Genomic DNA, 26,365 nt, shown 5'->3' on the forward strand with positions numbered 1-26,365 from the left:
CAATGAAGTTATAAATTTTTAGTTAAAGTAGGTAGCAAAATAATCTGAGTTCTATATAGTATCCTATATTAAACAAAGAGGTACAACAATTTATAGCAAGGAGCAGTTAGAGGCCTTTGAAAAATAGGCAATATTAAGTTCAATGAACAGACTAGAAAAACATGTGAAAGGCAATGATGTCAGTATACGTAATTATTGCTTTTACTTTAAATCTAATATTGATTAATAACTTATTATTAGGCATACTTTTTCGTTGTTCGCTGTTAACATTACTAAAAAAAAATTAAGGATTTAACGCCCCACAACTTCACAACTACTGACACCCCCTCTTCAACCAGGAATTTTTCTTAATTCAATAATTATTATACAATGAATTTTTTATTTTACCTCAAGTTTTTAAGCTATTTAGATTATAATTTAAAATTAGCGACATAATAATCTAACTGAAGAAAAAATTTTAATTTTTGTTGGTATAAGGAATTACATGCCTCCTAAGTTAAATATAGGGTGAAAATCCTTTATGACTGTATAGAACTATTATATGATGACTATATATTAAAGAAAAAGTGGCAACTTATAAGTGAATATCATCAAGTATAATTAAAGAATCAAAAGGTCAGCCGTCTTAAGTTTCTTTTAAGGTTAACAACAAGGTCCTGCAGGTTACGATTAAGACTCAGTGTAACTTATGGGTTCTATATCTTTTAAAATCTTCATTTTTGAGAAAACAGATAATAACTAACCTTCCTTACAAGACTACATTTGAAGCAAAAGTTAAGGATGTCTACTCACTAATTATACTTTATCTCCGTCCACATGACCTTATGATTAACAAAAGATTTACATGTACCGGCTTTGTGTTTATAGTGACTAAAAAAAAAGAGTAGTTGCCCGTGCTAATATAGATGCAGCCTGTGAGTCGACTGTTATCTTTCTTTCATCCTCTCTTTTTTGGTGTCGTAAGGTTGACTTACAGCTACCAGAGAGTGCATTATTATCATGCTAAAGTTTGCTGAAGCCGGCGAAGTATAAGTAGCATCACAGCACTGGCTGATTTCATTGTGTTGAGAAGTAGCCAAGCAACTTTCGTTAGTAGAGCCGTCGGTGCCGAGTGCTTTCCGATGGGAAAGTATAACGATCGAGGGGTCTTGCGGTGCTTCGCCTTAATCATTAAAAGCAGCCAAAGCTGAGGCACATCGCCTTCTTAGACACTATCAGCCGTTATTAAGTGGCGGAGGTAGTGTGTGGCAAAAGGTTTAAATCTTTTGACAAAGCGCTGAAAAGATAACCGTCGCTTGTCGACCGTTAAGGACACGTATTTAGAATCAATTTGTGGTCGGTGATTGTGTAGCAATGACTAGGCGTACCAACTGACAAAGTTGATGAATAAGGTTCGCTAAATAATTAAAAAAACGACTAGAGCAATAGGCAACTTCGAAGTAGCTTGTCGCGGCAGTAAGAACTGCTGCCAGGGCGCCTTGCCTTTCCTTCACTCCAGTCAGACGAAAAGGTAATTCAAGGAGAGTTCTCGAGCTCAGCGATCGATAACTACTGGTGGGTGTTTTGCAACGTGCATGCAGTTAAAGTCGAGACAAAGAATGACGGGCAAGCCGCGTTGAAGCAGTTTGTTCAACTCACTGTTAAGCTGTGATCTTTCGGGGATTTGTAGACAGAAAGCACATTGGTCAATCTCATGCCAGTCAAAGTTGAGAGGGAATTCTATGGTCTCTTCGCCCTTATAGGTGGAAAGCAATCAGCTGGAGCAGTAAATATTACCGGCACGTCCCCGACTTGCCTATCAAGACGGTAAGGTAGGTTGTGAGTCGCTGAATACCAGCAAATCACTTGCTTTTTCAAATGAGCCCCGCTTAACGACGCAACATCTTCACTGCAACAACTGAAGCAGTTCGTTCCATTTTCAGTGAACTCTTTGGCATTTCACTGGAAGAGTTTTAGGTAGCCCAATGGGTGAACCCTACATGTGCTTATATTCACTTCAAAAAATTAGCTGGAGAATAAACAACTCTTCTGAGCAAACTAAGCAAGCACACACCAGAAATTGGTAAGAAGAAAAAAAAGTGTTAGTTTCGTCAACGAAAGCGTTAATAGTATCACTTTGTTCCTTTATGTATGGTGTGTGACCTCATAAGATTCATTTTCAGTCTTTTAATTAGAGGTTAGGAATTCTGTAGCAATTCCAGCAAGCGTTTTCCGCTGGTCTGGGGAGTCCAACTCGTACCAATCCCTTCCAACTTACCACTTACCACTTACCACTTTTGGCTTCGTGGTAGCAAACTCATGTTTCCAACACTTTTAATAAATTAGCTCTGGAGTGACATCGTAAACCCTAGCCCACGCCCCAGAGCTTTGATTTATAATCAAGGTCGAATAAGTCATCGGCCTCTGCCACAACAAATTTTGTGACCTTTCACCCCAATAACATTGCCTAAGTCATATTTTTAATAGTCCTTGTACCTCTCCGCTATGGACTGTAAGAGGGCGTATTCGGTGCAGTATAAGTAGGTGTTATTCCCCGCGTGCTGCACAGTTGGCACCACGACTTTGAGATGAATCTTGTCCGTTATCAATATGGATTTATCTAACGTTGTAGTTATTCCTTAAAACCGTATCCAATAATTTGGCTACGTGTTCGTTTAATAGCTTTTATGTTTGGCAAACTTCACCCATGCAAACAGTCTTTTTTGCATACCTATAGTTATGGCCACGCATACACCACCGAATGATGGGTTGAGGACCATGAAGAATCTATATCAATTTCTTCGCAGATGCCAAGATGAGTATATTCTATCTTAACTTTTCTTTTTACTTTCTACTTTTAATGTTTACTTCGCGCAGATTTCACACTTTAATTGTCCGCGCACTTTGATACCCTTCTTTTAATTAGTTTGTTAATTTTGGTTTGTTCAATGTGACTCATTGCTTGGAACCACTCGCGCTAAGTTCGTATGGTGGCTAAAGCTTCGGCCCTTAAAATTATACAAACCAATTTCTTCCCTTTTGGCAATAGTTTTTAAAGGCAGTCCCGAGGTAGATTGGTCAAAATTATTATTCCTTTTTACTGTTAATGCTACTTATCATATACTTTAGCACTTCCTTTATCCCATAACTTTTCTACGCAAAGAATGTTGTATCTAGATTCGGGAATAAGAAGTCTCCGCGTATAAATCTCCGAGAAACCTTGCACCGGTTCGTCAATTTTTTCTAAAATCCTCGACGTGTTTAGGGTTATTAACCACTTGACAGCTGGAGCCGGAATCTAATATACTATTATTTTCTAAAAAGCTTTTATTTGGGTGCTGAGGTAAGTAGCGGTGGAGAGATGCCCTGCCCCGCCTTGACTTACTTTAACTTTTTGCCCGTTAAGTTTTTCTGCATGAGAATGTTGCTTTTAATATTTCTGGCTGCTTGTCTTCCGGAAGCCCACAGATAGTTTTGTCGACATTCATACTTTCTAAATGTAGATTCGCTAGAATGAGATGAGGGATTTCATGACAAAGAATTAATCGTTCTTCAAAGTTGGATAACTGTTCTTAGGTTTTATTTTTATCACTAAAGATCTTTCTAAGTACCAATTCATGAACCGGATCTTCATGTTCAACCTTTCTTCTCGTAAGTCTCACAGGTACTTCACTTTATTTATTTAGGTTCCTTTGGAGTCGTTCTCAGTCTTTTTTCTTTTAGTACACCCCTCACAATGAAAAATAGTGGTCCATCCATATTGGTGACACTCACAGCCCAAGGTAAAACTTTCATCTTGGGATCGCTAAACTATTGGGCCTTTTCAGCCAGATGATGTATAAATTTGTATCTTCCAAGTTTTAAAAACCTTGATAGTCTTAAGCCTTTTTGATACCGTAAAAAAACCATATATTATTAATTTTGAGCTTTTCTACTTTCACTTACTTGACTAGTAACCCTCGAATGTATATTCTTCGTAATTTAATTTTTTTTAATAAAATTTCTTCACCCTAGATTTTTTACCGGTAGAGAAAGGGACCCTTATTCTGTCTGGAATGTACTTTTTTTCAGTTTAAGAAAGTCAAGTTTAGTGGTTAGAAAATAAACAACTTTTTGGAGCAAATTAAGAAGGAGCACATATAAAACAGGTCCTAATAAATATTTGCGATCGACAGGTTTTTTAGCGCTCGATAAATGTATTAATTGTAGTGCTAGTGGTCCCATTATCTCACCTGTTTGTTATATATTCAATAAGTCGTTGCTGTTGAGAAAGTTGTGGTTCACGAGATTTGCGCTATGAGGAGGAGTTAAAATCCTTCTAGGCCCAGTGCCATTTCATTGTTGGCTCTAGGTAGACCTCTGTAAAGATCTCGAAGAACGATCTTAATGGGCTAGCTCTCATATAACTGGTAAGCAGTAGTGCTACTATGCATCGGTATTCCTATGCAGTTGACGCCATTTAACCACCATCGGAGGGGTCTTTGCGCAATGAGCGTTCAAGGATTTCTCTAACTTAAGCCATATTTTCTTGTGGACGAGGAAGAAATGGTGGATTTTTGAGCTACGCGTTAGGGATTCACTTGTTTTAGGTGTTTTTTTTAAGAGGTCGTACCATTTCGGCAGTAGGAGTTGTAAAGACAATTTTAGTTAGTATCGATCTTACTATTACAACTATAATTACTAATTTCTTATATTGCCATTAGAAATAATTTTATTGTTAGTAGTAGTATTATGTTACTATAATAATTTTTATTCATATTTTAAATTTTGCTCTTATAATCGGTACTGCTACTATTGATAAATTTATTATAAGGGGTACTATTATCGCCACTCACAGGTGTCTTAGCTATATCGTTATCTTCCAAAGTGCCCTCTTCTAATGTCCAAGATCTCTTTGGAAGGACGAGCGCAGAAGAAGATAAGCATAAATTTAAGTGCAAAAAAGTGTCTTTTTAATATTATTTTTAGTTTTTTTTATTTTTTTATTGGTGAAATATGACCTTAAACAATTCTAATTTCCTTTTTTTAAGTCACAATTACAGGCAACAAGTCGGCGTAATAATATCTTTTTGTTGTTCAGTATTGCGGAAGTGAAACCTGTTACCCCCGTGAGCAATATATTAACATACAAAGTAAAGTAATTAAAAAGTTTAAGTGATAACTTAAAGATGTATATATATAAGTTAGGGAGGTACAGGTATTAAAGCTAATAAGAAAATAGGTTTTGTAAGAGAAAGGACGCAGGCCACAGAGTTGCTCGATTTATAAACATTTGCATCACTCGAAGTATAACTGTCTCTTAGAGTTACTGAGGAGAAAGCAAATCTTTTCTAGTATTTTATGTAAATATAAAATATGGTCAACGTAAATATGAGTTAATAAAACTAATTCTATTTTCGCTTAGTTTTATATAAGTTAATTGTAGAGGTAGAACGAATAAATTTATAGTAACGGTCCCACGCTTCAAACGAGTACCATATCGTTCACATACAGCATATTGTGTATTAGCATTTTGGCGCTTATTCGTAAAACATTGCAGACTCCCTCTCCTTACGCTCATGAATGCGGTATACGCAAGTTGACTTGTTTAATACACAATCCTTTCCTTCAAATTTTTATCATACCCAAGTCATGCAAACTTTTGCTGCTTTCCTCATAAACATTGTCGCTCTCTTTTAAGCATCTTAATTAAGGATTTCGTCATTATCGCGTTATGAGGAATATAATGACAATAAAAGGTAAGCGCTTTTAGGGATCTGGTCAACTGCTTGTTTTTGGACCTGGGTTTATTAATAAAGGCTTGTATGGGGTCGGAACTCATTTCAACGCTCCCTTTAGTTAGCTCTCTTCCCAACCATTCAACTGAAGGTGTATGAAACTACATTTCTTCAATCTCACTTTAACTTTAAAAAACTCATGGCTATGTATCAACCCTGTAAGCCTCCTATAGTACTCCTCTTTAAAGTCCCTTGCTGCCGAGCAGTCTCAACATAGATGTAAGTATTCTTAAGACCGTTTATGCCTTTGGTACTCCAAAGGCGAGTTGACATAACCAACGGGAATAAAATCCAGTGTACACGCCTAATATCTGGCGAAGTAAAAACTAACTTTTTTAACCTCGGTTCGGCCCTCTGCAGAGTACCAAAAATGCGTTTTCCTTTAAACTATAATCTTTTCATTTTATTTATATACACTTTAAAACTTTCTATTACGCAGCTTACATCAAGGCCTCAAGAGGCATCAAAAATGCTCATATGTATTTATTAGCTCTAACTGATTATCCTTTTTGGACGCCTCCGTGCATCGATCTTCCCGGCAATAACCCTTTAATCCACTAGTCAGCGGGCTTCCAGAGATAAAGCTACTACCTGATCTAGATCTAACAATATACTAAATTTTTTAATACTTCCTGCCACAATTTTAACTTCACACTGCCAGTTAGGCTGTGCGTGCACCCCCAAGATTAGTTAAATAAAACTTTCAACTTTCTTTAGAAAGGTAAAACCCCTTTAAATAAGGCGATGCTGGTTGTGTAACCCTCGATCCAAGACCCTCCTATATCCAAGCCTTTTGCCTTCACGATTAGCTCGCTCAATTCTTTTTTTAATTAACTCCTGTGTATATATACTCTCGGGGGCTACAAGGGTGCTAGATTTTTGTATATTCTCTTAATAGTTAAATGTCATCCCTTTTCCACTATCATTGCTGTTGCACTCCATACATTTTTATGCCGATGATTTAATAATTTATTCGTTGCGAAACTCACCCATTTTACTACGCCAGCACCTACATTTTTATCTGGAAGGGCTTGCTAGCTGCTATCGTCGTTGAAATCTCTCCGTTAACTCTATTAACGGGGAAAACTTTGGAGGTTAAAAAAGATTTGTTTTAAGTTCACTGGCAACTAAATTTACCAATTTTTAAGTTTTTTTTTTTTGGGTTGCGGCCTAATCCGTTAGAGCATGGTACTCAAACTTACCAGAGAGTGTTTCAGAAACCAACCTGTCATTTAGAATCAATTTCATAGACCTACCCTTGCAAACTGAACCTAGGCGACAAGGGGTAAACATAGTAACCAGTAACCTATTAGGGTTTAACGCAGCAAAGAGCATGGTGCTTCTTAGGGCTGGTCGCGCTCATACGTATGTATATACTAGGTAAAGGCACTATTTTCATACAGTCCTATTACTATATATTCTATAGGAACAAGTACTATATTCCAGCGACCATTCCTATGAACCAGGTACTATGCTTCGAACATAGATCAAACTTTCACAGAAGCGGTCACAGGCTAAGGATAGTAGCTAGCACTAAAGAAAAGACCTTGTGCTGTTGACATCGTAGACTTTCAGCGGCATGGAAATTTAGTGGTTTTTTTTAGGGGAAAAATTTAGAACTCTTCATAGATTCTGAGTGGTCTAGGGTCCCTTCACGTAAAGTATACTTGGAGGTAAAAATCAAGGCAGCGATCCATATGCTATATTCTCTAATGTGCAGCGAGAATAAGCTTTCGTTGCGCAAAAAGCGAGGCTATATGTGTTGTGCGTTCGGCCGATCACGACATATGCATCCGCTGCCTGGGCCTACTTCCTATCGGCAACAGCGTCTTCCTTTGCGATAAAATAAATTGCAACCCCCTTTTAACAAAAGCGCCATTATTTGTGTGTTAGTAAACTTTAATACGAACTACAGGTTTGAGCACCTATTCAATATCCATGAGTAATGCTGGCGCCCTTTACAAACGGAGAGCTAGACTTGCTAACCGTCTTTTAACAGAAGAATTCACTTACGACTTGCGAGACGTTCGCGTGGCGCCCCCCTAGCGTGATGCTCGAAAGTTAAGAGTTCGATCGAGTACTAGGAAACGCATTTGTAAATAACTAACTAAATCCTCTTGTTTGGGAGGGGGGATTGGGCTATTTTCTTTCCTGCTATAGCTCTAATGGCTGTTGATCAGACCGATATTTATAAAGCTTTGGCTAGTGCCGCCTCTGTAAGATCCGCTAAGCCTTTGAAAATAAATAACTTTGATAACAAAACAACTCCTTTTACTTCCCAAGTAAGTTTTTGTTATTTTTATTATTAAGTCCATTATTATAATTTTGTACATAGGCACAGGAGATCAAGAAAAATATATATAACTTATTAATTTTGTTAGACAGCTACAAACTTACACATTTTGAAACGGTCTGACTTTATATTCATAATGTTAACTCTTTATTTTGCGTTTTGTTGATTCGTTTAGTTTATATTTATACTAAGTAACCCGAAGTTTTTTTTACCTTAACTATTGAAAAGTATAGAAAGCCAGTCTTACATCAAACTGACAAAAAGCAAATTTTGCTTAAGAAGGAAATACAGTCTTTAATAAATATCTGCGTTGCTGCTATAGCTGCTTTAAATAAAGAAACAGAATTGGGAGTTTTCAAGTACTTTTCTAACTTTCTGTTACTGCAGTTTTATAAGTAGTATGATAGAGTAACTGATAGTAAGGGTACTCAAAATAAGTGCATATTTATTTTAGAAACACAAATGAGAATACTCGTCAACATCAACAGAACGTTCTTCTGCTTCTTGAAGAAAAACTAAGTACTTGCATTAAGCGTCTGGAAAAGTTGGAAGCACATAAGGCCGCCTCCATTCAAGTGAAAAAATACTTTGATCTTGAAAATTTAAAAGTATGCACTTTTAAAGTTTGTTAGTTTAGCTATCTCTTTTTTTAACTTAAGTCTAAGTTAGTCTCACCTCGAAAAGAAGACACCTCCTTAGAGGTCTCGAGCTCCTTGTCAAGCGAGGAATATTTATTATATAAACAGGAAAATGAAAACTTGTTAGAAGAGTTGAATAACAAACGGGATACAGTTATTATATTATGCTCCCGCGGTTAAAAAACTTGACCTATTATAACTGACTTACAGGTGTTGGTTATTGTTGAAAGTCTGCATGAGCTCTCAGAAATGCAAAATACCCTCTGCAGACACATCTACGAACAAACAGAACAACTCGAGCATGTCGATCAAAACACGGTAGAAGCAACTGAAAGCATTATTGAAGGAAATAAACAACTTGCGGAGGCCGTAGAAAGCGGTTTGGACTTTCGAATATGGATTTTAATATATTTAATGGGCTGTTCTTTTAGTCTTTTATTTCTGGACTGGTATGGTTAAAAATCTTTAAAGACAAACCTACTTTACTCTTAATTCCTTTGCAATAATAATCTTTTACTTGCAAGTACTTTGCCGTTTTTAGAGAATAAATACTTAAACATTTGATTTTTTTTTTGACTTTTAATCAAAACTGGAAGGATTTAGAGTTAACCTTAGATAGTCGAAAACTTGACTATATAGAAAGAGAAAATCTAGAAGTAGCACAGTTTTCCCAGCTAGACCTTTTTGGTAAGAACTTATGGAGGTAAACTTACATTAGCAATTTTCAGGGAACTCAGTTTCTAGTTGCCCAAGCTGTGCTCCTCTTGCTCCTAGGCGCTGCGTTACCGTATGTTTTGGGCTGCTTTGACTATGCAACTAGCTAACTGCTTTGTAAATTGCCGTCCTAGGGGCAAGCTTATGAATGAAGCAACCGCAAGCTTAAACATTGGCTACTGTCTGGGAGCCTCCCATTATAATTTATTAAGTTGGTACTAGCTATGTAGCAAGGTAGGTGAATAGATAATCGTGTTTAGAGTCTAAAGATGTTCTATTACATGGATATAACGATCCTCTACTCAATGAAGAGAAGGACATACATTTAAGCGTAGGTGCTTACATTTTTTCAATCTTACCTTGTACTTGCCTGATCCTCACACGCATATATATGTATATATAATATACTAGTAAATAACGCTATATAACAGTGCCGTCGCACTACATATCAGTTACGATACATAGCACAAGGCACTTATTCATTAGCGCGAAGGTCTTACTTCAGTTATTTAGTAGATATTTTCCAACACATGTTAACGACTTCGGACCAAAGTATAGTATCATTTTCGTTACTAATTATGTATCGCATGCAACCGAGAGCCTCCAGACACTCTTGGTGGCAAAAAGGAGCAGTACTGAACATAGCTTAGCTATTTTCCACCAAGATTGTTTGTTTATTAGTTTATATCTCAGTTTCCATAGCTCTGCTTTATTGCCTACAAGAATAGAGGAGTAACCCAGGCAACGCTAACGCTTCCACTTTAGCCAGGTTAATGAGCCGAGCCGTTTCGAAACGAGACTCGTTCATCGAAGCTTAACTTCGCATTCGCCTATATACGACATTGACTGCCAGCTATCCTCCAAGAACATAGGGAAGTTAGCACCTGCCTATAGCTTCAAACCACCGTGTATCAATTTTGTAAGGCAAATCCTTCGACCCACGCAGAAGCACACATAGCTTTCCGAGTAGTGCGCAAATATCAACTCAGAGCTTTTATATGTCAGGAAAGTACCATAATCACGGTCTCAAAGTTTTGTATCTCATAGGTCATTCGTTAGCTACATTAGCCAAAGACCATAGGAAAGCCTTTTCGATAGTAGAGGGTGACATGACCCGACACAATATTATAAGTTTACATTTATACGTTAGTCCACCTTCAGATGGAAATCTTTCGTCAACCTTCGATATTTCTACTTACAGGAAGTCTAAAGGAATAACATACACGGTAGGTGCGTATACATGGGTCGATCTTTTTCGACCGCTTGTACGACAATGGCCCTGGCGGCCATATTAGGAATCGTCACGTCACATGAAGAATGTACAACTAAGGACGAAGGTTTCGATATATAGCTAACAGTCAAGTGCAAATCAAGGTGCATAGCGCTCCTACAGTTGCCATGAATAAAGGAAAGCGATGAATGTTTACCTCACTGTGATCAAAGTCCAATAAAGGATGCCCGCGCTTGGCAAGCATGATAAATATTGTAAGATTGAGGATCTAAAAGGGGAAGATACGTAGCGAGCATCGAAAACAAGTTAATTTCAAGTTCTCTAAAAATGGGTTTTTGTGGAGCTTAAATTTTCAGAAGTGACCCCCTAAAGGTAAAAACATACTAATACCCAGAGAAAAATTAGCTATTTTTTTGTTTTATTATCCTTGTAAATACATTATTCAGAAATTAACGGAGGGACATTGCGCTTATAAACCTCAACATCAGGGTATCTTCCTGAATTATTGTTATCGTATTCTTGATAAAGTTTTTTCATTTTGCTAGGTAAAAGCACAGAAATAGATACTTTATTAAGGTGACTTGTCTAGGATTTAACTAGCTTCTTCGATAAGGAAGTTTTAGCTGTTAAACTAGAACACCGAAAATAATTTGAACTTAGTCAATAACCCTTTTGTATGTTTTATTAGACCATTTACTGTTAACTTTCATCAACTTTATTCAACTTCAGTTAACAAAACAGTCTAAGATAGAACGCTACCTAATATAAGAATTAAGCACTAATTTGTAAGTCACAACTCGTCCAAGTGCCAGTAAAACTTAGCTGAAGGTGCAGTAGTTAGATAAAAGATAGCCCAAAGTAGATTTAAGTTAGCTAAAAATCCCAACTCAGAGAGCACTTCTCACAAAGGCAAGATACGCAATATAGTTTGCAATATAGAGTATTACACTTGAAAACATAAACACCTCAAACTAGTGTAGAGCCATGGTACCTTCCGAGATGAAATAGTACAAGTCAAATTAGCTTATTTCTATTTAACTCCGCTTTAAACCAACCTCAGACAGTTCTCGTATCGTTTAAAAGTACACTAAGATTATTTTAAGGATTCTAAGCTACCTGATGAATGAATTGACTTTTGTTTATTTCCCTTCATGTTAGGTAACTTAAGGTAAAGTTAGCTCAGGAGCACTACTGCATAGAAATAGTTCGATAAAACCGTGCTATAATTTTTCTAAACTTGTGTTTTTAATGTGTGCTAGATAATAAGTAAGACTTATTTTAGTAGTCAATTAAGTATTCTTTAAGTAAGATAAGCTTAAGTGAGCTCAAAGAACCTAAAAAAGGACGAAATAAAAATTCACAAAACACAGCTGTCACTAAGAAAGCTTTCAAGGACACTGACAGGCTAAAAATGAAGGATTTCTACTTATCTTATAGTTAGAGTCAGAAAGCTACCGTTAGTATTATGCTAGATGTTACAGGTTATAGCTAGCTTCCGATTTTAGGATTGAATGAACTTTGAACACCTAGAAAGTTACCTAGTTAGATATTTAGTACTTTCCTCTGATGCTTTGTCCGAGTTTTATAAGTAATAACACTTTTTCAGTAGTTTTGTAGAGTTTCTAAAATTACCTCTATGCTTCTGTTTGACGAGGGAGGAGAAGCCCAAAGTTAGCTCAACAGCAACCTCCGGATGGGCAAAGACTCAGTAGAATCTATATCACTCTTTTAGGGTTCGATTTCATATTGCCTTCACAGTAATAACCAGTTCATTCTGAGTTAGCTCAGCATATGTTAAATGATCGAGTACTTACTTCATGGTTGCCTCAGAGCTAATAGACTGTACTGTTGTCCATACTAAGTTTTTCTCATAATTTATTTTTTATCTCTTACTAGGTTATTCAGAGACAGTTAAGATTATTATTTTTATTGTTATTATTATTGCGGTTATTAATAGTGAAAGTGGACCAAGATTACTTCCTAGATGAAGGATTCTTACTAGGTGTAAGGCTCCTTACTAGTTTATATCTACCTGAGCTCCTGCATGGGTAGTTTATCAGTCTAACATGAATAAATAAGCAATGAGAATAAAGTTCTACCAAAGTAGAACAAAAAAAAGATGAAAATAAAAGTTTTTTTTAATTCTCTATCCACTGCAGCGTGGCTCCAGCTCGCTGGGGTGTGTTTGGAACAAACTCATCCCTTGGGACCGCCTTGCAGAGACTTTTAGATTTTGGCGAGCCAAAACGACAGCAGGTCGCCCATTCGGGCCCTGAAGTCATAAAAGAGAATAACCTTTATTTTTCTTTTTTTCATTCTACTGGTAGAACTTTATTCTCATTGCTTATTTATGCATGTTAGGCTGATCAGCTATCCATAAAGATAGTTTGAGGCGCTCAACAGAGCAGAAGCCCCCTCGCCTGTAAGAGTACATTACAAAGCACGAACAAAAACACAACTTATTGTGCTCCATACAAAAAGAGAAAACCTTGGATGTATTTTTGTTTACTAAAAAGAAATTACTTAGGTTAGATGTGATCAGAACTCTTTTAAAATTTGGAGAGCGCTAATAAACTGAATGATATAACCTGATGAACGAGTCAGCAACTTCAATGAATCCAGCTCATAAATAGGAGTAGTACCAGACAGTTACATTCTGGCCTAATAGACTAGAATTTACCAAATCTTATAATATGTGTAAACTATATATATGATCTTCTTACAGCATACAATTTAGTTGACATTGAAATTAATGGATACATTTTAATTAAGTTAATTTTCATTGGATACAATGTTTTAATTAATCACGTATTTTTTAATTTATTACTATTTAGAGAATATATATAAAATTTTACGATTTAATAAAGCGGACCCCTCCGGCTTCCTCTCGATTAGAAAACGCAGTTGATAGTTTCGAGGGCGCACTGAAAGCTGCTCATGTTGCTGCAAAGTCTCGTATTGCCCTGGCCGTCTACCGAATTATTTGATGAGCTTTATTCGTCAACGGCGCCGGTTACGCCTGGCTGCTGCTACACAAAGCCCGAACGACAAACTGATTCTAAACCGTCTTCACCGATGCATTAGAAAGGTGCTGACCGCCTTTCAGGATAGTCGCTTGGAGACGAAACTGCAGGACATGTCTGTAGCGGCCGAGGAAAGACGGCCATCTTTTTGGTGCTTCGTCAAACGTATTAAAAACCGTTGCCATGCACAACCTCCGTTACTTTATAGTGGCGGGATAGTGGCAGAGAGCGATGAAGACAAGGCGATGCTCTTTGCCGATCATCAAGCTGCTCAGTGCGCATCTCCAAGTTGGTTACCTTTGAGGGCGATGGCAAGACCCCTCAGGGCCCCCCGATTATTATTGGTGGACTTATTAAACCGAGTTCACCTGATGAAATCAATAATATAGTTTCTGCACTTTCACGACGGAAAGCACTCGGCCCCGACGGTGTTACTAACGAAATGCCAAAAAGCTGCCGCTGGTGGCGGATAACTATCTCTCCTGTTTTGCAACTTCTGCAATGTTTGCTTGGTTTTTTTTCAAAGTGATGGAAAACACCGTCGTGTGTTACCTAAGACGCCGCGGGCTTTAGCGGATCCCAGCAAATACCGCCCTACTAGCCCTCTTTCAGCGGGGGCAAAACCGTAGAAGCGGTTCTACTACACAGCCTGGAAGAGTTTGCAGAAACACACAAAGTGCTTCTAGAATTCCAATTTGGATTCCGAAGAGGTTACTCGATGGCACAACAACTTTTACGCTTTGTTGAGTGGAAGACCTAAAACTTTACTTTCAAGAAATCGACGGGCGTCATACCTCTTGATGTGGAAAGGCTTTCGACCGCGTATGGCAAGAGGATCTGCTACGCAAACTAGCGCATTAGGTTCTCTCTTAGCCCTCTACAGCATACTAGCTTCATTTCTACGCGGACACCCCCCGAGTGAGATTTGGGGCTGCGCCGTCGGCATACCGTCGACTGACAGCTGGTGTTCCCCAAAGCTCTCTGCTCTCGCCCCTACTCTTCACGCTATATATGCGAGATATCCCACCTTCTGCGAGCCCTCCACCCACGTTGCACTTTATGCTAATGACACTGCAGTTTATCCGTCCTCAAAGAGCCCCTCAATATTACAGCAATACCTGCAGAAATTATTTGGAAACATTTGCCAACTGGTGTAGACAGTGTAAAGTAAACAATGGAAGAAGAGCAAAGCAATCTTCATCTCAAGAAGATGCATCACGCTACCCTCACCTCTAACCCTCGAAGGTGTTAAGATCCCAAGGGGGTCGCAGGCCAAATACTTGGGAATCCTCATCGACAAGCGACTAACTTGGAGGCAACACTTATAGTTCGTTTACGACGAAAGTCAAGGCAGCAAATCACGCACTCCACCCGCTACTGCGTGCTAAATGCGCAATGTCCCGGCTCAATAAACTGCGCCTTTATAAAGTATGCTTGCGCCCTGTTATAGCCTACGCAGCTATTGATTGGACATATGATAACCGTCGACGATTGCACCCCTCCAGACGCAGCAACACAAGCTCCTGCGGCTAATGACCAGCGCACCCTATTTCGTGCGGAACGATACGTTACTTGACAACATGGGTTTAGAACGACTTGAAGTCTTTTTCCGAAATGCAACTTCTGTCTCTTTTGAATGTGTTAGTGAGCATCCAAACTACAGTAGATTCAAGAACTTACATATGAACCCTGGAGAGGCGCACAATTACAGTTCTGTTGTACCTTTAACACATGTAAAAAGTTTATTGCGAGATGACCTGCCGAAACGGAATACGATCTAACCTAATAATAAATATTTTCGTGATTAAGCAGTTTGCTCTCGACATTACCGAGCATCTGCACTGTTCATTAATAAATAAAAATAATAATAAAGAGAGGGTGGGGCTCCTCCCTCTTGGTGAGGAGCTCATAGTTGGCGAGGTCAAGCTGGCAGTGGTGTTGGTCGGTGTCACCCCGGGTTTCGGGTCTTAAGTCTGAGGCTGCCTCTCCCGGTGGTGGCTTTTAGCGGTTTTCCACGACACTAGGCCAAATGGCGGGGGGTTGGGCACGATATTTTCCGCTTTTTGAGTCTTTCGGGACAGTTACTATAGCTTTCTAAAGAACGTACACTGGTAGCACTCGTGCCCCAACCCCCTCAGAAGAGGAGAATTCAGATTAAGCGGCTTAAGGTCCGAAGAAGACAGGTCGAAGTATACCAGTGCTGTAAAAGAAACAAATGCGGAGGGTTTTTTCACTTTTAGTTGGTTTTTTTGGCTTGTAGTTGTTCGCTGAGTGTTTTACCCTTTCTCATTTATTATCTACGGCGTGTTAATTAGCCCATAAATATTTCAACAATATGTAATTGAGAATATTCCCTACATTTTTTAATTTTTCAAAAAGTTCATAAGTTATATGTATAAATACGATACAAATCTATAATAAAGTTAACTACTATTACTTTAATTTTATGATTATTCTGGTATGCTCTTGGAACCATAAAGTTTCTTTATATTTTTTTGACCTGTAAAACAGCATTTAATGCTTCACCTAAAGGGGGTTAAGGCGCCCCCGTATTACGACTCGTAAATGCGCTCTCTCCCCTGGTGCCTAAATAGCTGGTCATAAAGAGCAGTGGCATTGAAAGGAAAAAGTTTTGTCGTACTTGGTGTGCCGTGCTATTGCCGTGGAGTCAGAGACACAAGCAGCAGAGCGCGTAAGTTATTATAGGCGGGATGCAAGATGAATAAAATTGTGTTACGCATAGGAAAGAGTAAAGCGTCCTTAGTCGCCTTAAACTTTGCCACTACGTAGTCCACGGGCGGTCGGCACCGAATTAATGTCTGTAATGACTCTCAGCTATTTCGCTTGTAAGAACCACGGAATCTTCATGTCGTCGACGGTTAAGGGTACCACGCGTTTTTCCTTCGTTTTAGAAAACGCTTTGCTTTTCGTCACAAATATAGCAACTTTCCATTTTCGGCACCAGACGGCAAGCGCCTTAATGCTGGCACAGCAAGGAAGGCATCTTAGACGTTGAGTGGATCGTTGTCTTGCGAGGAATGGAAAGGACACATTGTGCGCATAAATTACGAACAGTTAAGGGCTCTTAGTAGCTCAGCGAATAAGAGCATTAAAGCGCATACTTAAGATTATGGGTTCGACTGCTACCAACACAATAACTCTAAATCCCGGTATTAAGGCTTTACTTATTTAACCTATTACAGTACTATCCACTCGCCTAGTTAGTGCTGTTGATGGTGGGTACTGAAATTGCGATGAAGAGTAGAGCAAGATTTTTTCATTTTTTTGAGAACAAAGATGAAAAGAAGTAAAAAGGATCTAATAATATTAACCAGCCGTTTCGGCTGTATTTATAAGAACATAAATTTTTGAACTTAAAGTGGTTTTTTATAATAATTGTTATTCAAAAATGGTTTATTATGTTTTATTAACCAAGTTTTCCTGTACTATATATGGTCATGATCTTTAACGGCAAGGTGGTGCAATACTTAGGGACTTGTTATTTGTACGTTCATTACGTAATTGTCATTTCAAGACAACAATTGAAGCATTGTACTGTACCATTATTATTGACCTCTAGTAAGTTATATCGTAACCCAAGGTTTAGTTACTTCACTATACATTCTGTCAATTGTGAAATAGGCCTCTGATGCCCGGTTCCAGAGCTTGTCAGTGATGGCTTCCTCGCTTTAAGTTTCACAATACAAGCTGTAAGCGTCATGCGAAACGCTGTTATACATAAAGACCTCAAACTGGAGACTCTACGAATGACTAACCAATTACATCGTCTGTTAGCGGGCGAACTTTCTTGCAAGCTCTTGGTATAGTCTTCTATTGCAGCCCGCGTGCTGTGCTGTTAGCTTTTTATTTTATTAAGTCAGCTACTGCTGAGCTAACTAATTACGCTCGCAAATAGGTGTCAAATTAATATTAATGCGGAAAGAAGCAGAGCATTTCTATTGACGAAGTACCGACCATCACTGCCGATGACCTTTAAAGGGGAAATATTTGGGTTATAAGGAACAATAAACTGCCACAGCAACGCACGTTAACTATGTACCGGTGAAGGTACTAGCCGCAGCAATCTATTACTTGCAGAAAAGCTGAGTTACCAACCATGGGACGGCGCAAACTATTGACATCCGCACTATGCTCTCCTAATACTAATAATATCATAGTTAGGGTTAAGACTGAAGGTTAAAGTATTAAACTGTAATTGCTTTAATGCAAACTTATAACTTTTTTTTTAACCCTCTTTGTCGGTTATCTATTTGTTGAAAGCTCGAAAGTTCATTGTTTGTTGATCTCGGTCGTCACCAGGAAAATCATACCAATGCGAAAGGGAAAGCCCATTAGGCGAAAGGCAATTTATTACGTCCATTCTAAGCAGTCAAGCCATCAGAAGCGTGATTAGTACAGCGATGGGAAAACACTCGATCCTACAGCGTTAAGAATAGTTTGTATAACAGAAGTACTCGAAGTAGATTTACTTAATCGAGAATCAGGAACAGTATTTTACAAATTAATAATTAGTGATAGTGTAGATCTTGTAATTATAAAGCTTGAAATATTTTTAGTGTTGCAAGAAGGTCTTTTCAAGTTGTCCGTTAGACTTTTAATGTTGGGGCGCTCTGTTTCAGTGAAAGGACTTAATTCCCTCAGGGGGAACCCTTAATTTTAGGTGATACCAATAACTTTCCAGGCTCTTCTAATTTCCATTTTTGTTTCTATTTCATAGACGTTTATTGTGCGTATTAATAGTCAAGAAGGTGGAGTTACGGAAAAAATATTATTTTTTTTCTTACCACGCCAAACAGTGGATGCCCACTTGAGGGACAGGAAATAGTTTTTAAGGCATTGAGTCTTAACAATTGTGAAATATTTTCAAGCCTTAAACCGACTAGGTAATTTAACATCAAAGAACATTTTAAGTTGTTAATCTTATTAAATTATAGTACGTTTTTCTTTTTTACTACCTCCTAAGCCTTAAGAAAAGCTAGGTCTGCGCTTATATAGTATATACTAGGAAATAACATTATTTGTAGAATTGGTTTTTTTTATTATTAATTTGATTTCATACCAAACACACTGTAATGTTTCGAGTAAAAAAAAATAGGTTGGAGCCTTTGAATTTTTAGTGAAATAAATTTTTTTTTAATAATGGTATTAGACTAATAAAAAAATATATAGTTAAAAACCAATTTTTTTTTGTTTTTAATAAGAATCTTTTTATTAATATTCAGGTTGTATAACCTAATATATTACCTTTGTGTAACGAATACAGTAACAATATATCAGAATTTTTGTTGCGCAGGGAAGCTGTACACGTAACCACTAAAACTAGAAATTTGTGGCACCGAAGGGAATCGTATGCGACGAGATTGTGAGACAATGCTCTTACCACAGAGCTACGGTGACAACTCACATCGAAAAATTACGTGTAGAACTTTTGTTACAATATAACAACCATAAAAGGAAGTAAAAAATTAAGCAGGCTATTAGAAATGCTAAGTTTTGAGTAATAGAATTCCGGCTGAATGGCAGGCTTTTCAGCATACTGGCGTGAAAGTCGTTTAAGCGAGATATTTGGCTTAGAGGATAATAACATATATGAAGCACTTTTTAACATGCTTCTAAAAATAATTTAAGAAGTAATATCAAGACGTCAGAAGGATAAAGAAATGCGGGTAGGTTGTTTATAAACCATCTTAAAAAAGTTTAATTTTATTAATTAGAGAGGGAGAAAAAAAGAACCCGAGAAACTGAAAACTCAAATATCTAGAAAAAATGAATATCGGACTGATAGTTTTCTTCGAGTGTTTAAAATAATCTTTTCCAAGGCTTTAGGTTGTCTTTTTCTATAATTTAGTCATTGTTCATTAATTTACAATTTTAGCTAATCTTTCTGTATCCTATTTAACCCTGGGATATCTTAAAGTAGCAATTTGGCTTCTCTTTTGGGGATTTTTTTTCGAAAATGACTTTGGTTTGCCATTTTTTTGTGTAAGTCTCGTTATTTTTATGATTATGAACACGAGAAAAAGAAAAAAAAAGGAAAAGTTAAGCGCCTATTCCATTTATAATAAAAATTATGAAAAACTGGCAGGATCAACCAGTTACCAATTTTAAATAAATTTAAAAGAGAGATATTATTTATCTTTTATCGTGTAATACCCAAGGTAGTTCACAGACTATTAAAAAGTCATTCGGTTTTTTTTCTACTTTTTTAACGGCATACATTTGAAAGATCACTGCTTACTTTGCAATAAGTTTAAATTTGCCGTTAAGCTTTCCTCGAGAACAACCTTTTCAACAAGTTATTTACTTAAAATAAACGAAATGTTTTTTAATTTTTAAGTAACACAATCCTTCATAAAACAAATAACATAGAAGGTTTAAGGTTGCTAAACTAAAAAAAAACTTAATTTACACCTTTAACCAAATTTTTATAAAGGTTTGATAGTTATGCCCAGAAAATAGGATTAAAATGCCTTTTATTTCACTTTTTTGTATACAGTTGATCTTAAGTTAAGTCTTTACAAACTGAGAGAGCTAGGAGACTTTTATTTATTTTTAACTCTTTTTTAGTTTTTTCACACTTACAATATTGTAAATTGAAAGCTTCTTTCAAGCTACTTTCAAAGTCCACTCTTTTAATTTAAAACACCTAAATTATATTTTTTTATTAGTGTTTTTATAGTTGCTTTTAAAATTTGGATTAATAAGTGTTCAAAGAACGAGTTAAAATTATGTTAAATAGTTAATAAATACGTAGATTTTAGAAAATCAAGAGCTTGCTTGCTGTGCATGTTCTTGTCCTACATTTAATGGTCATCCTCTATTTTATTAAAATAACAGCGATGTTCTTAAGGTCTTGAACTTATTAAAAGCTTAAAGAAATAGTTTGCAATTGCTGATAAAAAACCAATTACGTCCTTCGGCAAGCCAGAATTGAGGGTTTGCAGTGACCCAAAACTGATTCCCTACTTTTTAAGGATTAGAGACTAGGTTGAACGCAAAGTATCATGCAAGTAATATTTTCATTCTTACCTTTACTAATTTTGCTATACAGTAACAATTTATCATAATAATAAACTACATTTCTTTTGTTATTTATCTAACTTAGTACCTCGGAAATACGGTTTTGTAAACTGTAATATCAATCTCTTAATCTTTTAGGCAAATTAAAATCTCCAAGAAGGGCCGTCTCATAATTAATTTCAGTAAGCTCCGTTGTATGAAGTGCATCAACTTTACTAAAAAAAGCTGCTCACACACCACTTACTGAGAACCAATAAAATTTTTGTTATTAAACATTAATAAATCAAGGCGATTGATATAGTTATTTTCATGTTTTCTAATTAAAAAATGCTTTTGAATTTTCTTAAAGCTAATAATTAAACCTTAAGTTGCTGGTATTTAACCTTTACACATTGGTATTTAAGTCTTTTGAAATTAACTGTAAAAAGATATACATAAAGTACAGATGTACGGAGGAGGCCAAGCCTAAAGCGCAGAAAAAAAATAATGCGACTCGTTTATTTGAAGTGAATATTTCTTATAAGCTAAAGCAATCTTTAGAATAATCATAAAAATTGACTAAAATTGATATTTCGCGTTAAAATTAAACTGAATTCTTATCTTCAATATTAACCTCTATAATAAAATAATTAGGGGCACCCTTGACTTATATGAAGGGTGGGGTAAGGGGCCCGGGAAGGTCTGGCTGGGAGCAGTTGCTGCCCGGTGTTTTCGGAGGGCGCCTCAAACTTTATAATAAGATTTACCTCTCATGGCTGTACTTTTTAGCGGTCATTCACCACCCCTGCACTTTAACTGAATAGGGAAATTTAAGACCCGATATGTCTCTGTGGTAACAATAAAAACTAAAAAAGAAGAGGTCTTTTATACATCGGGTGGCGTTACTTATTCATTTACAAAACTAATGAGTGTTATGAGATATATTTATCTCCATACTTATTTTATTACTCCTTATTGAAGAGGTTCTGCTAGCCTAAATTATGAAGGGAGAGTGCTTTCTTATATACTTTCCAAGAATTAAATTTTCAAAGGCATATATTCAGTCAGGTAATTTATTAGGAGTCCTTCTTTAACGAAGTGAAAAGCAAGATTAGTATGCCTCACCCTATTATTATTTGAGGCCTCACCTTTTAACTTATCTCATTTCTGTCTTGTTACCTGGGTAAACTTCAAATTTTGATAACCTTAATTAGAGCTAGGTAAACAGTTTCTTGTTTTGTCCTTTTTAAAGTAGTGGTAAGGATAACTATTAGTTAGTATAATGTATCCCTAACCCTAACCCCTAACTCCGCTAAGATTCTATACCCGTAACAACCAGCCGGCAAGGGGTCACAGTAGCGCTTAAGTAATCTGAGCATGCTTATTCCTGTTATTTAAAAGTGCTCGGTTTTTCATGTGAAAATATAGTTCAACGTTCTAGGTGAGAGTTTCATGCGCTCTCCGTTATTACGGTGGCACAAAAGACATATCGCAGAAAATACAAAACAATATAAACAAAAACAAAACATGAACCACCTAAATTTCCTTAAAAAAATGCAAAGTACCTGGAAACCAGCTAATAGAAATACAGGAAAAGCAAATTAATTTTCTATCGTATACAAAGTAATTTGATCTACTTTGTTAAGTGGATACAAAATAAACAATAAAAAAAAATGTTTTATAAAAACTAATCTGGTACAATTAAATTTATTATGGGTGCCTTTTTTGATTTTCAATGAAGGTACAAATACAGACCGGCCTTTATATGATTCTTTCCCTAATATTTTTTTATATCCTCTTCCGTATATAACATTATACACTTTATTATTTTACTCAATTACACACATATAATTATATATATTAATAAATTCTTACATGTATATATCTTTTAAAAACAACGTTTTTATACAAATTCCAAAATCACACTATCAACAATATATCTTAAGAAACCATTTAAATATAGCTACGTTGTCCCTCCATCAGTATGGGTTAAAGCGTAGCGCACAAAGAAGTAGGGTAAAAATAGCTTTCAGTTATCTTCATTCTACAGAATATTTAAAGTTGTTAAGCATCGAAGTTTTAATTTATTAAATAAAGGATTAAGTTCTTTGTTAAATTCCCCTATAATACACTCCCTTAATAAATGAGAAAAAAATTATCGTATATTATCAGCTAAAACACAGTCATTAGTCACCAGCAGAAATATTTAAGTTAGTAACTACTAGTAGGTTATTTTTACTCATTAATTGTTTTCAGATAATAATCGAGCTTGTTAAAACCGTCGGTAAATCTTCATTAAATAGTATATTTGAATTCTTTAAGCCGTCAAGAGCAACTTCAAATTTCAAAGGGTGTTTTATTGTTTGTCCGTGTTACTAATAAGTTTATTGTAAGTAGTTTATTAATCATGAAGTGCATGCCTTGTGGTATACGTACATAAACTTGTAAGTAGGCCGTCGTTACATAAACTGAGTGATTGGTATTTTTAATATTGTAAGAAGCAATTATAACTATAGATTTAAAAGGACATGAAAGAAAACTTCTTGACGAGCGTTGCCTCGCATTTATTGGACGAACAAATATGTTTAGCTTAACAAATCCTCCTTTAAAACCTTGGATTGCAAGTCAGTGGTGATTGCATAATTCCAGGTTTATCCTAATTTTCGTCGAAGCTTGTCTTTTTAAAACTTTAACAGATGAATTATACAATTTAGTTTGTTTGGAGACTCCGTGGGTTTATTGTCGATTTTTAAGTTAAACTCGAATTATGTAGTAGGCCCTTTGTCCCAGGAACTTTACACTATATTCTTTGTTATGTAACCATCTGGTGATTAATATTCTAACTATCTTCTGTTTTTAAGGTTTCTAAAATTTCCCCTTACTAATTTTGTACCCTGGCAAGGTTGTATTATTATAGTTAAGAGTGTAATCTTGGTGTTTTGTTTAAGCTATATAGTGAGTGTGTCGTTTCTATTATAGGATTGCGGATGTGTTTAGATCACTTAAAGTAAAAGTGCTCTTAATTTTTATAGTTACTGTTTAATAAGTAGCCCTTTTGAGTATTTCTATAGGTTTGACATAAGTTAAGCCCTGTAAATCCCGCCAGTGTGGTAGTCACAATCCTATGCCATTTTTGGTCTTTTAATTAAAAACTACATCTTAGCAGCATGTTCGCTTTTTGGCCCTTGTAATTGGTTTCGAGGGCTCCTCTTTTCATTACAGTTGTTGTTACTGTCAAAGTTATAGTAAAATTTACCATTTTTTGTTCCTTTTATAATATTTTTAATCGGGTTACCACTAGGAGCTGTGTTGTTAGGTATAATTTGCGTGATTGTATCAGTAATAGCATTTAAGAAGGTTGCCCTAGGTATGATGTGTTGCCGTATTCACGTGATTTGAATTTTATAATATAATGAAGTAGAATCTAATAATAATTTTAAAAGAAAAGGTTTATGTAGTAGACTGCTTTTGGAACTACATAGTAAACAGTCTAAGTTTAAACATAAATATTGCCTAATGATGGCAATATGTGTTTATAATATGAAGCTGGATTTAACTCTTAATAATTAACAAAAAAAAAATTCTTTAAAAGCTTTAAATTATCAAAGAAAATAAATTTTTATCTCAATATTGATCAAATACTGCCCGTTAATTTTGAATGGTTTGTGACAAGAACTGAGAGATCCAATGAAAAAAGAAGAAGCCTTGCTTTTAACACCAGAAAAAGGTCCTTGGTAGCTTTTGAAACCTTCTATTATTGTTTCGATTGCGGTAGTTTCTCTCTACTAAGTAAAAATGGGTGATACCACTAGATGTTTTTTAAAAGAGTTAAGAGTTGAATGCACCAGTATTTATTAAATCTCTCTTCCAAAGGAAATTTTAATTTATATATATAATCTCTTTGATTAAAAATAGAAGAAACCTTGAATTTTTTAAAAAAACACCTTTCTTAGTCTATAGGTCTAAAATGTTTCTGTTTCGTCGATTTTACATAATAGAAAAACATTTACTCTAATTTACTAAATTTACATTCATCTCGTAGAGTTTGCCCACTTTACATTAAGGGTTTAATATATATTTGAAGGGTATGCACAATGAGAGATGTTAATTAAAGAATGCTTGAAGCCGTAACGTAGAAAGGCTAAGCGATATATCGGTAAGATTAAAATAAGACTAAAAAATTAGATCAAAGTTATATAAACTTAAACATAGAGGCAATTAAGGTTAAAAAAAATTTATAATACAAATAGAAAAAACCATAGAAGGATAGGAAATTTAGGAAGGATAGAAGAGGAGTGCCGTAAAGACAAAACTCAACGCCAGGAAGGTGCTGATAGCATAATAATTATGAGTTAGCCAGAAGAACCAGGTCCATTTTGGTTTGGGTGACCACATATATTCATTAGATAGTTTTATAAAATTAAAAAAACAATATTTTTATGAAATATATTTTACAAGTGTCTGTTAGGTTTTAGCTTGCATGACTCCACTGACCTCTTCGGGAAAGTAAAACTTTCACAATATTCAACAAATAACGCTTTGAGGTAGCCAGGGAACAAGCGATGACTGGTAAGCATCTTTTTTGTCTCATGCGTGGGTAATAGCTATTCAGTTACAATGCTAGAGAAATATAAGAGTCTTAAAAAAATTTAAGAAAGAGATTAAAAAAAAAGGAAGGCCAACATTACAAATCTCGATCAGCGCTCATTCTAGATACTGCGGCTCGTGTCCATGGCAGTAATACAATTAATTAGCTTAGCTGGTCATGAACTATGTACTATAAAAAAATTACTTAATAATAAACAAAAAATTCTTCCAAACTTTTTTTGATAGAAAAAAGGTCATATCTAACCCTAACTTTAAGCCGAACTAGTTAAAAATGTTTTACAAATTTCGATGACAATAGAGCATACTTTTTAAATAAGACTTTAATTTAAAGAATAAAAAAGTCAACTTCATGCAAAATTTATTTCAAGAAGAGTAATAATCAGGTTTTCACTGCTTTAACTATGTAATGGACTACGTAAGGGGCACCCTGTATTTATAAACTTTTACTATTGTGTAAACCTCTTAAACCTTTAAAATAAGACCAAAGACCATTTAGTTGCAAAACAACGTAATCTCTGTCAATTTTGTTAATTAAATAATATAATCGACATTGATTCTATACCGCATTTAAAAGCTTTCAGGTCACCTATATTACGTCAATACCTTTATTGTAATACAAAATTAAATGACATATACTATTATAGGACTATCGACACTGATATTGGGCTTTTGGTGCAATAACTAAAAAGTTTAAACACAGCCGTTATTATAGAAGTAGGATAGTCAAAAATACAGAATTTCAGATACTGCTTTATACGAGGGTCTTTAAAAGATTGGTGTAGCTTACGTCACCTTTTTAACCAACCATAATAAATAAATTAAAGATTCAATGTTACCGGCCGCTTTTAGTTTTAACTCTATTACTGCTATATAAATAAATAGTCACAGAACAAAAACTAAACAAATATTTTCAAACGGTATATCGAGATCGAGTTAACTAAATAATGTACTCAGATTTCTTAATTGTCACTAATTAAATTTCTGTTATAGGTACAGTAATACTAAATGTATTAATCCAATAAGAAAATGCAGGAACCAAAGTGTACCTACTATATTACTAGCACACACAGGATAAAATTTCG

General features: G+C 35.7%; 1 protein-coding gene and 2 long non-coding RNA genes across 3 annotated transcripts; 2 read left to right on the forward strand and 1 right to left on the reverse strand.

Annotated features, from left to right (window-relative positions):
* The first annotated feature begins 8,449 nt into the window (after window positions 1-8,449).
* Window positions 8,450-9,187, forward strand: LOC135145869 (uncharacterized). The gene is made up of 5 exons (XM_064077998.1): window positions 8,450-8,457; window positions 8,504-8,657; window positions 8,715-8,840; window positions 8,898-9,066; window positions 9,119-9,187. The coding sequence occupies exons 1-5, from the start codon at window positions 8,450-8,452 to the stop codon at window positions 9,154-9,156; spliced, it is 495 nt and encodes a 164-aa protein (XP_063934068.1). The 3' UTR covers window positions 9,157-9,187.
* A 9,917-nt stretch (window positions 9,188-19,104) lies between these two features.
* Window positions 19,105-19,616, forward strand: LOC135145848 (uncharacterized). Its single transcript, XR_010283580.1, has 3 exons — window positions 19,105-19,342; window positions 19,391-19,502; window positions 19,552-19,616. It is a non-coding gene; the product is annotated as an uncharacterized LOC135145848 (long non-coding RNA).
* Window positions 19,617-24,907: 5,291 nt separating this feature from the next.
* On the reverse strand, window positions 24,908-25,450 carry LOC135145886 (uncharacterized). Its single transcript, XR_010283607.1, has 3 exons — window positions 25,359-25,450; window positions 25,131-25,295; window positions 24,908-25,005 (listed from the first exon to the last, which is right to left on the reverse strand). It is a non-coding gene; the product is annotated as an uncharacterized LOC135145886 (long non-coding RNA).
* Window positions 25,451-26,365: the final 915 nt, after the last annotated feature.

This window comes from Zophobas morio, unplaced genomic scaffold (assembly GCF_036711695.1).
Source record: "Zophobas morio isolate AGI-343-1 ecotype UQ-CSIRO unplaced genomic scaffold, CSIRO_AGI_Zmor_V1 ptg000194l, whole genome shotgun sequence".
Taxonomy (NCBI): Eukaryota; Metazoa; Arthropoda; class Insecta; order Coleoptera; family Tenebrionidae; genus Zophobas; species Zophobas morio.

Excerpts from the sequence above, each read along its gene's own strand:
- LOC135145869 (XM_064077998.1), top strand. Across the intron at positions 8,658-8,714 it reads TTGATCTTGAAAATTTAAAA|TTAGTCTCACCTCGAAAAGA; the intron begins GTATGCACTTTT and ends CTTAAGTCTAAG. Across the intron at positions 8,841-8,897 it reads TGAATAACAAACGGGATACA|GTGTTGGTTATTGTTGAAAG; the intron begins GTTATTATATTA and ends ACTGACTTACAG.